The 14,898-nt window shown below is 36.0% G+C and overlaps 1 protein-coding gene across 1 annotated transcript in view; it reads left to right on the forward strand.

Annotated features, from left to right (window-relative positions):
* The window catches only part of COG5 (component of oligomeric golgi complex 5), a 363,081-nt gene that overhangs the window by 244,266 nt on the left and 103,917 nt on the right, over positions 1–14,898 (forward strand). The window contains exon 11 of the mRNA XM_031665852.1: positions 8,533–8,614. Within this exon, the coding sequence (XP_031521712.1) occupies positions 8,533–8,614 (82 nt within the window). The remainder of the gene's footprint in view (positions 1–8,532; positions 8,615–14,898) is intronic.

Below are 14,898 nucleotides of genomic sequence, written 5' to 3' on the forward strand. Positions count from 1 at the left end.
GAGCAGTGGTTTGTAGTTCTCCTTGAAGAGATCCTTTACATCCCTTGTAAGTTGGATTCCTAGGTATTTTATTCTCTTTGAAGCAATTGTGAATGGAAGTTCATTCCTGATTTGGCTCTCTGTTTGTCTGTTACTGGTGTATAAGAATGCTTGTGATTTTTGCACCTTAATTTTGTATCCTGAGACTTTGCTGAAGTTGCTTATCAGCCTAAGGAGATTTTGGGTTGAGATGATGGGGTTTTCTAAATATACAATCATGTCATCTGCAAACAGGGACAATTTGACTTCTTCTTTTCCTAACTGAATACCCTTGATTTCTTTCTCTTGCCTGATTGCCCTAGCCAGAACTTCCAACACTATGTTGAATAGGAGTGGTGATAGAGGGCATCCATGTCTTGTGCCAGTTTTCAAAGGGAATTTTTCCAGTTTTTGCCCATTCAGTATGATATTGGCTGTGGGTTTGTCATAAATAGGTCTTACTATTTTGAGATACGTTCCATCAATACCGAATTTATTGAGAGTTTTTAGCATGAAGGGCTGTTGAATTTTGTCAAAGGCCTTTTCTGCATCTATTGAGATAATCATGTGGTTCTTGTCTTTGGTTCTGTTTATATGCTGGATTATGTTTATTGATTTGTGTATGTTGAACCAGCCTTGCCTCCCAGGGATGAAGCCCACTTGATCATTCCACCAACTTTTAAATGATTTATTCCCTACGACCCACCCTCAACATTATTTTCTTCCCATGCCACATGCAATATATGGAAAAGCTCACACAGGCTAATAGTTTCTACCACCTCTAAATGCTGATAACAGTTAAATCTCTTTTTTTAACATAAATCTTACTGAAAAGCAGTCAGTGGCCAGGTGCGTTGGCTCCTGCCTGTAATCCCAGCACTTTCAGAGGCCTAGGCAGGTAGATCACGTGAGGTCAGGAGTTCAAGACCATCCTGGCCAACATGGCGAAACCCCATGTCTACTAAAAGTACAAAAATTATCTGGGTGTGGTGGAAGACACCTGTAATACTAGCTGCTCAGGAGGCTGAGGCACGGGAATCATTTGTCATTTGAACCCTGGAGGCGGAAGCTTCAGGGAGCCGAGATCGTGCCACTGTACTCAAGCCTGGGTAACAGAGTGGGACTCCATCTCAAAAAAAAAGGAGCAAGCAGGGTCATCTCCACTTGGATGCCCCACAGGTTCCAGAAGCATAAATCTAAAAGAGCACATCTTTCTTTGTCCACCTGCTGCTCCTTCTTAAATTCTATTTTGGTTGCATAATCTTCATCCTCCTAGTTCTTCATAAATATATTTAGCCCTAGTTATTCATAAGTACATCTTCTGACCCATCAAGTTGTATCAGTTTTCCTGCTGCCCACTCTTACCCTACTACTATGGCCATAGAAAGTTCCCTTTTGCCTAGATTTTTTCAGTAAATTCCTAACTGATCTTTATTGCCTGCAGACTTGATACCACCCCACACGCTATTCATCTTCCACATTATTATCAGAGTGATTAGAGTGATTTTCTTTTTGTTTGTTTCTTTTTTTTTTTTTTTTTTTGAAATGGTGTCTCACTCTGTTACCCAGGTTGGAGTGCAGTGGCGCGATCTTGGCTCACTGCCATCTCCAACTCACAGGTTCACGCCATTCTCCTGCCTTAGCTTCCCGAGTAGCTGGGACTACAGGCGCCTGCCACCGTGCCCAGCTAATTTTTTTGTATTTTTAGTAGAGACGGGGTTTCATCGTGTTAGTCAGGATGGTCTCGATCTCCTGACCTCATGATCTGCCCACCTCAGCCTCCCAAAGTGCTGGGATTACAGGCCTGAGCCATTGCACCCGGCACAGAGTGATTTTCTTAAAGCACAGCTTTATCATGGTATTCTCTTATTAAAACTCTCAAGCAGTTCACTATCATATCTGTATGATGAATGTAGACATACCTTGATCTGATCCTTGTCTTCCTTTCCATTCTTATGTCTTCCCTCTTTCCTGAATGCTCACATTTTGTTCAGAGGATAAAAAAAACTCTTTTTCACACTTCTGTGTACTGTTAGCTGGGTGTGGTGGCACGCACCTATAGTCCCAACTACTCGGGAGGCCTGGACAGGAGAATCGCTGGAACCCAGAAGGCGGAGGTTGCAGTGAACCAAGATCGCGCCACTGCACTCTGGCCTGGGCAACAGAGCAAGACTCCATCTCAAACAAACAAACAAAAAAAGATCTAGCTCAAGAGATCCTGATTCTTCATAAAAAAATAAATCCCATGAAAATATTATTCCTGCTATTTACATGAGGAAATCAAAAGCTCAGAAAGATGAAGTCACCTTTCCAAAGTCACAGCAGAAGTGGTAGACCTTGGATTTAAGTCAAGGTTATTTGACTTCAAAGCCCGTACTCTGTTCACTATACCCATCGCAAGAAGGTTAGCATGAAAGTTTGGCCTTATTCTATGTGCAGCAAGAAACTGTCAAATATATTTGAGCCAGGAAATCCATGATCAATTTTGTGTTATAAAGAGAAAAACTAAAGATTATATGCTTTGAAAGCTATTTTGTTTAAGTATTAATTATTCTAAGTTTCTCTATATACATTTAATTATGTTGAAATCAGTGACTGAAATAAAGGCCAAGCCGTAATTCTAAATAATAGATTTATCTTTAAAAGTTCTGATATTTTAGTATATTTTACTTTTGTTCTATTTATATGTAATAATATGTGTCTGTCTGGTTTTTTTTATCAGCTTACGTTGGTCTCAGGCAAAAGTCCAAATTTCATTGTTTCTTAAAGTTAGAATTATGCTGTTTGTATTTATAACCAAGAAACAAGGCCAGAAAGATACTTTAAATTGCAAATGTTTCCCTGAATTGATCTGATAACATGATTCCATTTAAGACATACTGGGAGTCAGTTATAAATAGATCATTGTCAAATATCCTTCCAATTCAAATCTACTTGAATTATTTAAAATGTGGTTCAATTAATTTTGTTTCAAAATGTTTAGAAGCAAATATGTAACAGGCTGAGCTTACTTGAAACAAGCAAAATGATTTTTATATAGCTTCATATTTTCTTTATGCAGGAAATTATATTTATGTGATACAGTTTTGACAATAAAATTTTGTTTTTGTTTTCTTAAAGACGGGGTCTTATTCTGTAATCCAGGCTGGAGTGCAGTGGTGCGATCCTGGCTCACTGCAGCCTTGAACTCCTGGGCTAAAGCAGTCTCCTTCCTCAGCCTTCCAAGTAACTTTGACCACAGTCACATGCTCCCACACTCAGCTAATTTTTAAAAATTTTGTGTAGAAACGGGGTCTCACTATGTTGCCCAGGCTGGTCTTAAACTCCTGGCCTCAAGCGATCCTCTCACCTTGGCCTCCCAAAGTGTTGGAATTACAGGTACGAGGCACTGCACATGGCAATAACATTTCTAACTATCCTTTGATAATTAAAATTAACATTCTATCTTTTTATATTTGGTAGGAGATAAGGATATACTATTATATAGTATAGTATATGTAGATATACTATTATATGTGTATATATAGGGATACATCATACACACACAGCATATACGTATCTGTATAAACAGATGGGTATACAGATATAGAAAATCATTGCTTTAACATACTATCGTAGCCCCAAATCCACTTTTTTATTATTCTCCTATATACTTTCCCATTCCCTCTGAATCTACTTTATCTCTCTTTATCTCTCCCAAGGACTTTTCACATCCTTTCTTGTTCCAACAGCTACATGTCCTTCTTAGTACATATCTTTAGTAGCTGCCTCTAGCTCTTAATTTAGACAAGTCCTTGGGATTGATTGATTTATTCAACAACTGTATTAGGGTATCAGGGTTCTTCAGAGAAAAAAACCAACAGGAAATGTTATATATTTGTATATAGAAAATAAGGAATTGGCCAATGGGATTATGGAGACAAGTCTATAGATCTGTAGCTCTGTAGTCGGCAAGCTGGAAAGCCAGGAAAGCCAATGGTGTAGTCCCAGTCCAAAGGCGTGCAGGCTCAGACCTAAAAAAAGCTGGCGTTTCAGTGGTGGCACATGCCTGTAGTCCCAGATACTCAGGAGGCTGAGGCAGGAGTATCGCTTGAGCCTGGGAGATGGAGGTTGCAGTGAGCCAAGATCATACCACTGCATTCCAGCCTGGGCGACAGAGCGAGACTCCATCATACAAAAAAATAATAATAGAAACATAATAAAATAATAAAAATAAAATAAATTTTTTTTTCTGTTTCCAAAAAGTTTCCTTAAAAATGTTTTTATTATTGTTTTAACTAGTGAAATTTCTTAAGAGTTTTATGGGGGAAAGAATCTCAGGCTATGATAATTGTACTAAAATATGTGTTAGAGTAACTTTTTAAAATAAGGGATGTAACTAATCCATTTCCCCTGTCCCCAGTCTCTTGGCAATTACCATTATTCTTTCTGCTTCTAAGAGTTTGACCATTTTAGATGCTTCGTATAAGTAGAATCTTGCAGTATTTATCTTTTTGTGACTGGCTTGTTTCACTTAGTGTAACATCTTCAAGGTTCATTCATGTTTTAGCATATGATAGGATTTCCTTTTTTTAAGGCTGAATGGTGTTCTACTGTAAGTACAGTCGTGCACCACATAATGACATTTCAGTCAATGACAGGCTGCACATACAACTGTGGCCTCATAAGACTGTAATACCGTATATTTGCTGTGTCTTTTTGATGTTTAGATACACAAATGTACTATTGTGTTACAATTACCTACAGTATTCATTACAATAACATGTACAAATTTGTAGCCCAGGAGTGATAGGCTATCACATAACACCTATGTGTGTAGTAGATTATCTCATCTAGGTTTGTATAAGTACATTCTGTGATTTTTGCACAATGACAGAATTGCCTAATGAGGCATTTCTCAGGCACATTCCCATCATTCAGAAATGCCTGATTGAATATACTACATTTTCTTTATCCATTCATTCTTTAATAGACATTTGGGTTGTTACCACCTCTTGGCTCTTACGAGTAATGCTGCAGTGAACATGAGTATTCAAATAAATCTTCAAGATCCTGCTTTCAGCTCTTTTACTTAAATACCCAGAAGTGGAATTGCTGGATCATACGATAATTTTGAGTAACCTCCCTAATGTTTTCCATAGTGGCTACACTATTTTACATTTCTACCAACAGTGTACAACGTTTCCAGTTTCTCCACATCCTCGCTGACACTTTTTATTTACTAGTTTTTTATAGTAGCCATCCTAATGGATGTGAGATGACATCTCAGTATGGTTTTGATATGCATTGACATGATGATTAGTGATACTGAGCATCTTTTCATGTGCTTGTTGGCCTGCCATTTATTTATTTGCTTTGGAGAAGTGTCTACTCAAGTCCTTTGCCTCTTTTTTAATCATGATACTTGTTTTTTTATTGTTGAATTGTCAGAGCCATTTATATATTCTGAATATTAACTCCTTATTAGATATATGGTTAGCAAATGTTTTCCCCCATTCTGTAGGTTGCCTTTTTACTCTATTGGTTGTTTCCTTTGCTATACAGAAATTTTCAAGTTACGTGTAGTCCAGTTTGTCTATTTCTGCTTTTTCCACTTTGTCTATTTTACCTGTGTTTATGGTATCCTATACAAGAAGTATTGCCAAATCCAGTGTCATAGAGCTTTCCTTCTATGTTTTTTTCTAGGAGTTATAATTTCAGGTCTTAGATTTAGGTACTTAATCCATTTTCAGTTAGTTTTTATATATGGCATCAGGTAAAGGTTCAAGTTTATTCTTTTGCATGTGTGTATCCAGTTTTCCCAGCAGCATTTATTGAAGAGACTGTCCTTTTCCTATTGTGTAGCCTTGGCACCCTTGTTGAAGACTGTATGACCGTATACTTGATGGTTTATTTTATTTTATTTTTTTGTCTCTCTACTCCATTGATCCATATGTCTGTCTGTATGCTGGTACCATACTGTTTTGATTACTGAAGCTTGGTAATATGGGTTTTTTTTTCTATTTGGATGGATTTTATTTTGGTTTTTAGAGATAAGATCTGCCTTTGTTGCCCAGGCTGGCTGCAAATGCCCAGGTGCAAGCAGTTCTCCCACCTCATCCTCCAAGTAGCTGAGACTACAGGTATGTTCCACTGCACCTGGCTCTGTAATATGTCTTGGAAGTCAGGAAGTCTGAGGCCTCTGGCTTTGTTTGTTTGTTTTTCCTCAAGAAAGATATTTGGATATTTGGGATCCCTGGAGATTATAAATTTTAGTTTTTTTTTTTTATTTCTGCAAAAATGCCATTGAGATTTTGAGAATCTGCAGATCATTTGGGGAGTATGGACATTTTAACAATATTAGGTCTTGCAATCCATAACACAGGATGCTTTCCATTTACTTGGGTCTTCTTTAATTTCTTTCAACAATATTGTGTGGTTTTCAGTATACAAGCTTTTTACCTTCTTGAATAAGTTTATTCCTAAGTATTCTTTTGGATACTGTTATAAAAATAGGGTAGTTTTCTTCATTTTTTTCTGGATACTTCATTGTTAGTTTGTAGAAATACACTAATTTTTATGTGTTGATTTTGTAGCCTACAACTTGGCTGAATTCAGTTATTATTTTAACAGGCCTTTTTGAGGAGTCTAGGATTATCTACATACAAGATCATATCATCTAAAAACAGATATAATTTTACTTCTTCCATTCCAATTTGGATGCTTTTTATTTCTTTTTCTTGCTTGGTCCTTCTGGCAGGACTCCTAGTACTATATTGTATAGAAGTGGTAAGAGTGGGTATCCTGGCCTTGTTCCTGATCTTAGAGGGAAAGCTTTCTGTTTTGCACCATGGAGTAGGATGTTAGCTGTAGATTTTTCTTATGTGGTCAAATTATGTTGATGTAATTTCCTTCCAGTCCTAGTTTGTTAAGTATTTTTATCATCAGATGGTGTTAAATTTTGTTGAATGCTTTTTCTGCATTAATTGAGACGACCATGTGGTTTTAGTCCTTCATTCTGTTAATGTAGTATATTATACTTCTTTAACATGATGAAAAGCATCTACTTTAAGATATGCAAGACATAATACATAAAATCTTAGGAATCTGAATGTGTTTTCTGATCGTTGCATAAGAAATCAATGGTGATTTGATTTGCCTTGTTTATGATAAACAGTTCTTGAGTAAATTCACAATCATAAGACTCATTTTAAAAAGGAACAATTAATAAAATGAAAGTGTACACAGGAATAAAAGTCACAAATCAGTATTTTTCACTGGTTATTTTGTTCACTTGTCCAAAATTATAATTTTATTTTGGGGACTATAGCAATATTTTAACATTAGACATATTTTATTTTATTTATACTCTTTGTTTTTGTTTTTGTTTTTGAGACCGAGTCTTGCTCTATTGCCCAAGCTGAAGTGCAGTGGCGCAATGTCAGCTCACTGCAACCTCAGCCTCCTGGATTTAAGCGATTCTTCTGCCTCAGTCTCCCAGTAGCTGGGAGTACAGGCATGAGCCACCATACCTGGCTAATTTTTGTATTTTTCGTAGAGACAGGGTTTCACCATGTTGACCAGGCTGGTCTCAAACTCCTGACCTCAGGTGATCCACCCGCCTCGGCCTCCCAAAGTGCTGGGATTACAGGCGTGAGCCACTGTGCCCAGCCTTAAAATATTACTTTGAACCATATGAAGTTGGCATTTTTGGCTGCAAAAATAGTAGAATATTGGCAGTGTTATATTGTATACCACACATATAGATGTATCTTAAAGTATTTGGCAAAATTTCTAAGAGTGTAATTCTATTTTAACAGTGTTAAAGTTCTTTGTCTTTCTTTAACAAATGATACTTTAATTAGTATTTGCCTTTTCTTTATAGGGCTTGCTTTTTAAAACATATATTCCAAGTTGAATGAAAGTATCGTGCTAAACTGAGTAGTAGTAATTCCTGTGAGTTTTTAAAAAACTATATCTAGGCTTCAGCCATTCTCTTTTGTAATAGTGAATTGTTTCTTGTTAGTTATCCTTGATGTAAGCATGTTTTTGTCTATCATTTTGTTATAGTCACACAAATTGCCCTCTGTATTAAAAAAAATGACGATGACAGTAATAATTGTAATAATAATAGCTAGCATTCATTGAGAGTTTATTATATGTCAGGCGGCATTGTCCCAAGACTTTTATTAATTTGTTTAATCCTCATAATTATCTTGCAATGTTATCACCATTTTTCATATGAAGAACAAAGGCCCCGAATGGCTAAGCAACATGCCCAAGGTTATACCAGCTATTACATGGCAGAGAAGAATAATGACTGACTTCTTGAACATGAGACATAATTTGAATCATCTTTATATTTCCATTTAATTAATAATTATATTGTTTGATGGTTAGATGTCTAAATTTTTTATTTAAATTTTAAATAAATTTTCAAGGTTACATGTTACCCATTATGATTTCTTAAAATAAATGAAATAGGGTTTTTTGTTTTTTTCTGTTTTAAAAATTTTTGTTTGTTGTTGTTCACAGGATGGACAACCTGAAATTTTCTACACATTTTGGAATTCAGTTACTCAGGCACTTTCTTCTCAATTTCATATGGCGACAAACTGTAAGTTTATTACTTATTTTGCAAATTAATTTCAAAGTTTTTAGTTACTTTATCATTTTATGTCAAGAAGCTTTGCTGTATTAGTTTACAAAACATTTGTATTGCTATTTTAAAATTCCTGGCTAATTGTATTCTGTCTAGATGTTTAATCTGGAATCTCTTAGACGTATAATCAGTAAACAAAATTTTTACACATTTTTGTAATTAATATTTAGAATAAAATTCTCCAGAAGAATATGTCAATATCTTATTATTCAGACATCAGAAGAACTCTGTCTGAATTTTCCTGTGTAGAGTGTATAAAGCAGTTAATGTGGAAAAATTTAGTTCATGCTTTTAGAATTATAACTGAAAGATAAAAATACAGAGACTTTGCAAATTGTTTATTGTTAAAAATGAAGATTTAATGAATAAACAGATGAAATATCTACATCATGAATTAAAAGTTGGTCATTCAAATATGTTCCACAAAACTTTTTCTTAATTTATTTATATCGTGAAATAATGGCATGGTAGGTCTACACAATGAAATATGCGAACCAGCTAATATCTTATGCGTGTGTTTCTCTAAATACTTTAGGTAAGAGCATATAACGTACCTAGGCCTTTAAAAAAAGTGTTTAGTTCATTTCTATTTAAATTTTTATTCACAAGCATTTATTAGAAGTGCTTACTGTATGCTAAATATTGTTTAGTCACTGCCCCTCCCCCACCAGCCCAGAGTTAAATAAACTAGTCTGCTTGCCTCTCTACGTATTTCTAATGAAGTATGTAGTAAGACAGTAACCAGAAAGAGGTCTTCATTTATTTGTAGTGAAACAGAACTTAAGCTAATGGTGTATTAGGATCCATTTATCCCATTTACTTGTTGTGTTGTGTTTTGTTTTGTTTTTTTGAGACGGAGTCTCGCTCTGTCACCCAGGCTGGAGTGCAGTCGCGTGATCTCGGCTCACTGCCACCTCCGCCTTCTGGGTTCAAGCAATTCTTCTGCCTCAGCCTCCCTAATAGCTGGAACTAGTAGCCACCACATCTGGCTATTTATTTATTTATTTATTTATTTATATTTTTGGTAAAGACAGGGTTTCACCATGTTGGTCAGGCTGGTCTCGAACTCCTGACCTCAAATGATCGGCCCGCCTCAGCTTCCCAAAGTGCTGGGATTACAGGCATGAGCCACTGCGCCCAGCCTATTCCATTTACTTGTGAATCACACTGCTCATTTTGGGAGGGAATAAATATTGTATATTTCCTTGGTTTTTGTTTTTGGTCAGCTTTATTGAGCTATAACTTATATGCAGTAAAAGTCACCAATTTTAAACATAAAATTCTATGACATTTGACAAATGTTTACATTCATATGACCAGCGTTACAATTAAGATATAGAATATTTCCATCATCCCCATTTTTCCATATGTACTTTTGCAGTTTATCTGCTACCTTCACTCCCTGGGTCCTGGCAACAACTAGAATTATATAGTATGCATTATTTGATTGTCAGCGTAATTAAGATTCTTCCATGTTGTTGCATATATCGGTAGTCCATTTCCTTTTAAATTGCTTAATTTGTATTCAATTGTGTAGATATATACCACGATTTTTTATCCATTCCGCAGTTGGGAAACAAGTTGGATTATTATGAATAAAGTTACAGTTATTTACATGGATATATCTCTTTTGAAGACATATGTGTTCCTTCTCTTGTGCAAATATGTAAGAGTGGAATTGCTCAATTATTTGGTAAATGTTGTTTAACTTTACAGAAACTGCAGTGCTATATTCCAAAATGAATATGCCATTTTGCATTTCCATCAACAATGTGTGATAGTTCCAGTTGCTCTACATTTTTGCCAATCCATGATATTGTCGGTTAATTTTAGTCATTCCATTGGGTGTGTACTAGTTTTTTTACTGGGGTTTTAGCTTCCACTAGACTAATGTTGCTTTCTTAGTTCATTTGGGCCGCTACAAAATACCACAGACGGGGCAACTTATACACAACAGAAATTTATTTCTCACAGTTTTGGATGCTGGCAAGTCTAACATCAAGGTACTGGAAGATTCAGTATCTGGCGAGGGCCTGTTTCCTGGTTCATAGACTGTGCCTTCTGACTGTGTCCTCACATGTTAGAAAAGGATAGGGAAGCTGTCTGAGCCTCTTTTGTAAGTGCACTAATCTCATTCATGAGGACTTTCTTTCCCTGACCTTATCACCTCCGAGAGAACCCACTTCCTAACCCCATCACATTGGTGAGTAGGTTTCAACATACGTATTTGGGGAGATAAAACCATTCAGACCATAGCAGATGCTGACCACATTTTCCCAGGCTTAGATGCCATCCGTATAACTTTTTTGGTTTTGTGTTTGTCTAAAGGATTGCCCTCTGTTTTTATTGTATTTCTTGTTCTCTTACTGAGTCCCAGGGAATCTTTGCATATTCTGGGTTCAGAGTACTTCCTTAGTTGCATGTTTTGAAGATATTTTCCCCTAGAATGTGGCTTGGCTTTTTGTTTTCTTAACAGCGCCTTCCAAAGGAAAAAAATGTTAAATCCTGATCAAATTCAATGTATCAAAGTTATAAATAATTTATACTTTTTTTGACCTAAAAATTATTGCCTAACCCAAAGTCAGAAGCATTTCCTCTCACATTTTATTTTAGAAATTTTACTAGGTTTGTGTTAATTTTCATATATGTTGTGAGTTATCTCAACGTTCATTTCTTTTAGAACACATGGCTCCAAAAAATTATTCTCTGCCTATTGACTTCTTGGGAACTTTTGTTGAAAATCATTTCGTTATCTATAAGTAAGACTATTTCTGGACTCTGTTTGGTTCCATTTTTCTGAATGTCTATGTTTACATCAGTACAACAGGGTTTTCGTCACAGTACTCAAAGTCCTATTTTGTTCTTTATCAAAGTAATTTTGGTTACCATAGGTCGTTTGCATTTCAATATATATTTCAGAATTTCGTTCCTACAATAATTGACTCCTGGGATTTTGATGAGGATTGCATTGAAACTACAGATCAATATGTGATGAATTCACAGTTTAATATTGAGTCTTCTGATCCACATGCTATATCAGTCTATTTATTTAGGACTTTTACATTTTCTCTTATAAATGCTTTATAGTTTTTAGCATGCAGTTCTAACAAATGTTTTATTAAATTTATCACTGTTTTATATATTTTGATGCTATTCTATATGTTATTTTTCATTTTACTTTATAATTGTTGATTTTTAAAACAGAGAAATGCAATTGATACTTGTATTTTGATTTTGTGTCCTTTGACTTTGCCAATCTTACTTATTAGTTCTAGTAGTTATTGGTGATTTCTTACAAATATGAAAGTCTCAGTTTTTGGAATAAAAGAAAGCAAATGTAAAACTCACTTATGGAAGCCCTTTGAAACCCTGATGTCTAAGTTGGGTAAAGAGGTGTCTTCTGATGGTAATCATTACTGGGAGGTGGGGGTGTAGAAGAAGTCCTGTTTTAACTTTGTTTGGACTCAGTTTACTGGGAAGGACTCAGTTTACTGTACTTAAACAATCACGGTTTTCTGTTCACTGAGCTTCCAAAAAAATCAATGGGAAGTTTTTCTTAAACATTCTCATCTCCTTTCTCTCAAAGAGTCCTGTAATTATGGAGAGGGTCTCATCTTACAGTGTGACAGAGGGGACCCATATTTATACCTTTAATTATACCTCCCTCTGATCTCTCTTTCCATACTTATCCTTTAAGATACTAGACAATGAAATAGATCTTCTTTTACTGACCAACCTAACCTGCAACTACAACCAGTTTTAGACTTGGACAACCAGAAAGACACACTTGATATGCATCATGACCTAGGCTAGTTGGGGTTTCCTTGTGCTGATTACTCAATCTTGAGATCTCTTAGTGTTGCTAATGTTTAGATAAAAATTCAGTCGAATAAAACAAGATTATATTTCCTACCATTCACACTAAGAGGGGAACCAGGAGCATTGCTAGTTTTCTTTGGATATTTGAATCATCTATGGCATTTTGCATAGAAAAGATATTCCTAAAGAAAAATTGTTATTGCAAAGTTTTATGTAAACATATATAAATCCCTGTTGTTGCTATTAAGCCATAGCTCACATAATCTAACCTTTAGTTATACACTTTAAAAATATTTAAAATAGGCCGGGCACGGTGGCTCAAGCCTGTAATCCCAGCACTTTGGGAGGCCGAGACGGGAGGATCACGAGGTCAGGAGATCGAGACCATCCCGGCTAACACGGTGAAACTCCATCTCTACTAAAAAATAAAAAAAACTAGCCGGGCGAGTTGGCGGACGCCTGTGGTCCCAGCTACTCGGGAGGCTGAGGCAGGAGAATGGTGTGAACCCGGGAGGCGGAGCTTGCAGTGAGCTGAGATCCGGCCACTGCACTCCAGCCTGGGCGACAGAAAGACACTCAGTCTCAAAAAAAAAAATATATATATATATATATATATTTAAAATAGTATAAGTAATTATTCCAGCATAAGGTAGGTAAAATCAATATCTGTCTTCTATTTATATCACAAAACTTCACAGAGGCACCAATTTTTCAGTGTTGACACAATTTTTTGTCTTGTCTATGCTATCCTACCACTTCATTCTCCTTATCTCATTTGTCTAACCCTAAGCTTGCCTGCGTGGATCTTTTCCAACATGTCACACCTACAACATCAAAGTGTTCACTCTTTTCTGAAAAATTATGCTTTTCGGTTTTTTGTATGTTTGTTTGTTTGTTTGTTTGTTTTTGAAATGGAGTCTCACTGTGTTGCCCAGGCCAAAGTGCAGTGACTATTCACAGGCACAGTCATTGCACACTGCAGCCTTGAACTCCGGGCCTCAAGTGACTGTCCTGCCATGGCCTCCTGAGTAGCTGGGCCTACAGAAGCACTACCATGTCCAGCAGGTGATGTTTTTTGAAAATGGAGAAAACCAGTTTCTTATCACTCAGCATAATAAATTAGGGATTAGTTGTGTTGGATCTAAAATCACGTAAATTTTGAAAAGAAAGAAAAAAGGTCATTTAATTGACTTTTACTTCCATACGTGGAAAGGTAACTGCTACCTTAGATGTCCTCCCGTTATAAACTAGAATAGTAAGTAAAATGTATGAAACACCTGTTTTCAGACATTGGGCAACAGACAATATAGAACTGTGATCCCAGATAAAGCAAAACAAATTGAACGCTAAAATCACCCCAACTTTCTACCTGGCAATTTCCAGACAGCTGCACACACGCAAAAAATGGGAATCAATATATAGTTTACCATTCTTACTAAGTTGAGTCCAGAACTCTTTAAAGGATTACAACAAAATCTGTCACTTAACAATGTAATATCACATATTCAGCCTCCAATTAAAATGAGTGGACATGAGAAGAAGCAGGAAAATGACCATAACTGGTAGAAACAGAGAAGCTGAAGAATCAGTAGTATAAGCAGAGTAGGAATTTTAAAACACTTCTGTTATAAATGTGCTCAAATATTTTAAAAATAGCATAAACATAATTAGAGAAATGGACAGTATAAAGAAGAAACAAATGGAACCTCCACATATGAGAAATGCAGTATCTGAAATTATTTCACCAAATAGGACTACATGCAGATTTAAGCCTGAGGAGAAAAAAAAAAAATCAGTGAGGCTAGAAGATATAACCATAAACATAATTCAAAATAAAGGACCAAGATTTACAAACAAACTTAAAAAAGTATTAGAGTCTTAGGACCCATGGGACACATCAAGCAGTCTTAACATATGTGTAATTGGAGTTTCAGAGCCAAGTGAGGAAGGGAAAAAGAAAAAAGTTAGAAAAAAATAGTTGAAAATATCTAAAACATTTTTGTTATGGACTAAATGTTTATGTGCCCCTTCTTCCGATTCATACACTGAAGTCCTAAACCCCAGCATAACTGTATATGGAGATAGGGCCTTTATGGAAGTAATTAAGGTTAAATGAGGTCACAAGGGTGGGCCCTGATCTTATAGGATTACTGTCCTTATAAGAAGTGACGCCAGAGAGCTTACTCACGCTGTCTTTACACAGGCACAAGGAAAGGTCATGAGAGCACTTAGCAAGAGGGAGGCCATCAGCAAGCCAGGAAGAGAAACTCAGCCCTACCAGAACCTTTATCTTAGACTTGTATGTAGCCTCCAGAACTGTGAGAAATAAATTTTTGCTGTTTAAGCCAAAACAACAAAAACAAAAAAATCATTTATGGCTGTAGTTGTAATGCATCTATTGTAACATATTAATTTAAAAT

Source organism: Papio anubis, chromosome 4 (genome assembly GCF_008728515.1).
Source record: "Papio anubis isolate 15944 chromosome 4, Panubis1.0, whole genome shotgun sequence".
NCBI lineage: Eukaryota > Metazoa > Chordata > Mammalia > Primates > Cercopithecidae > Papio > Papio anubis.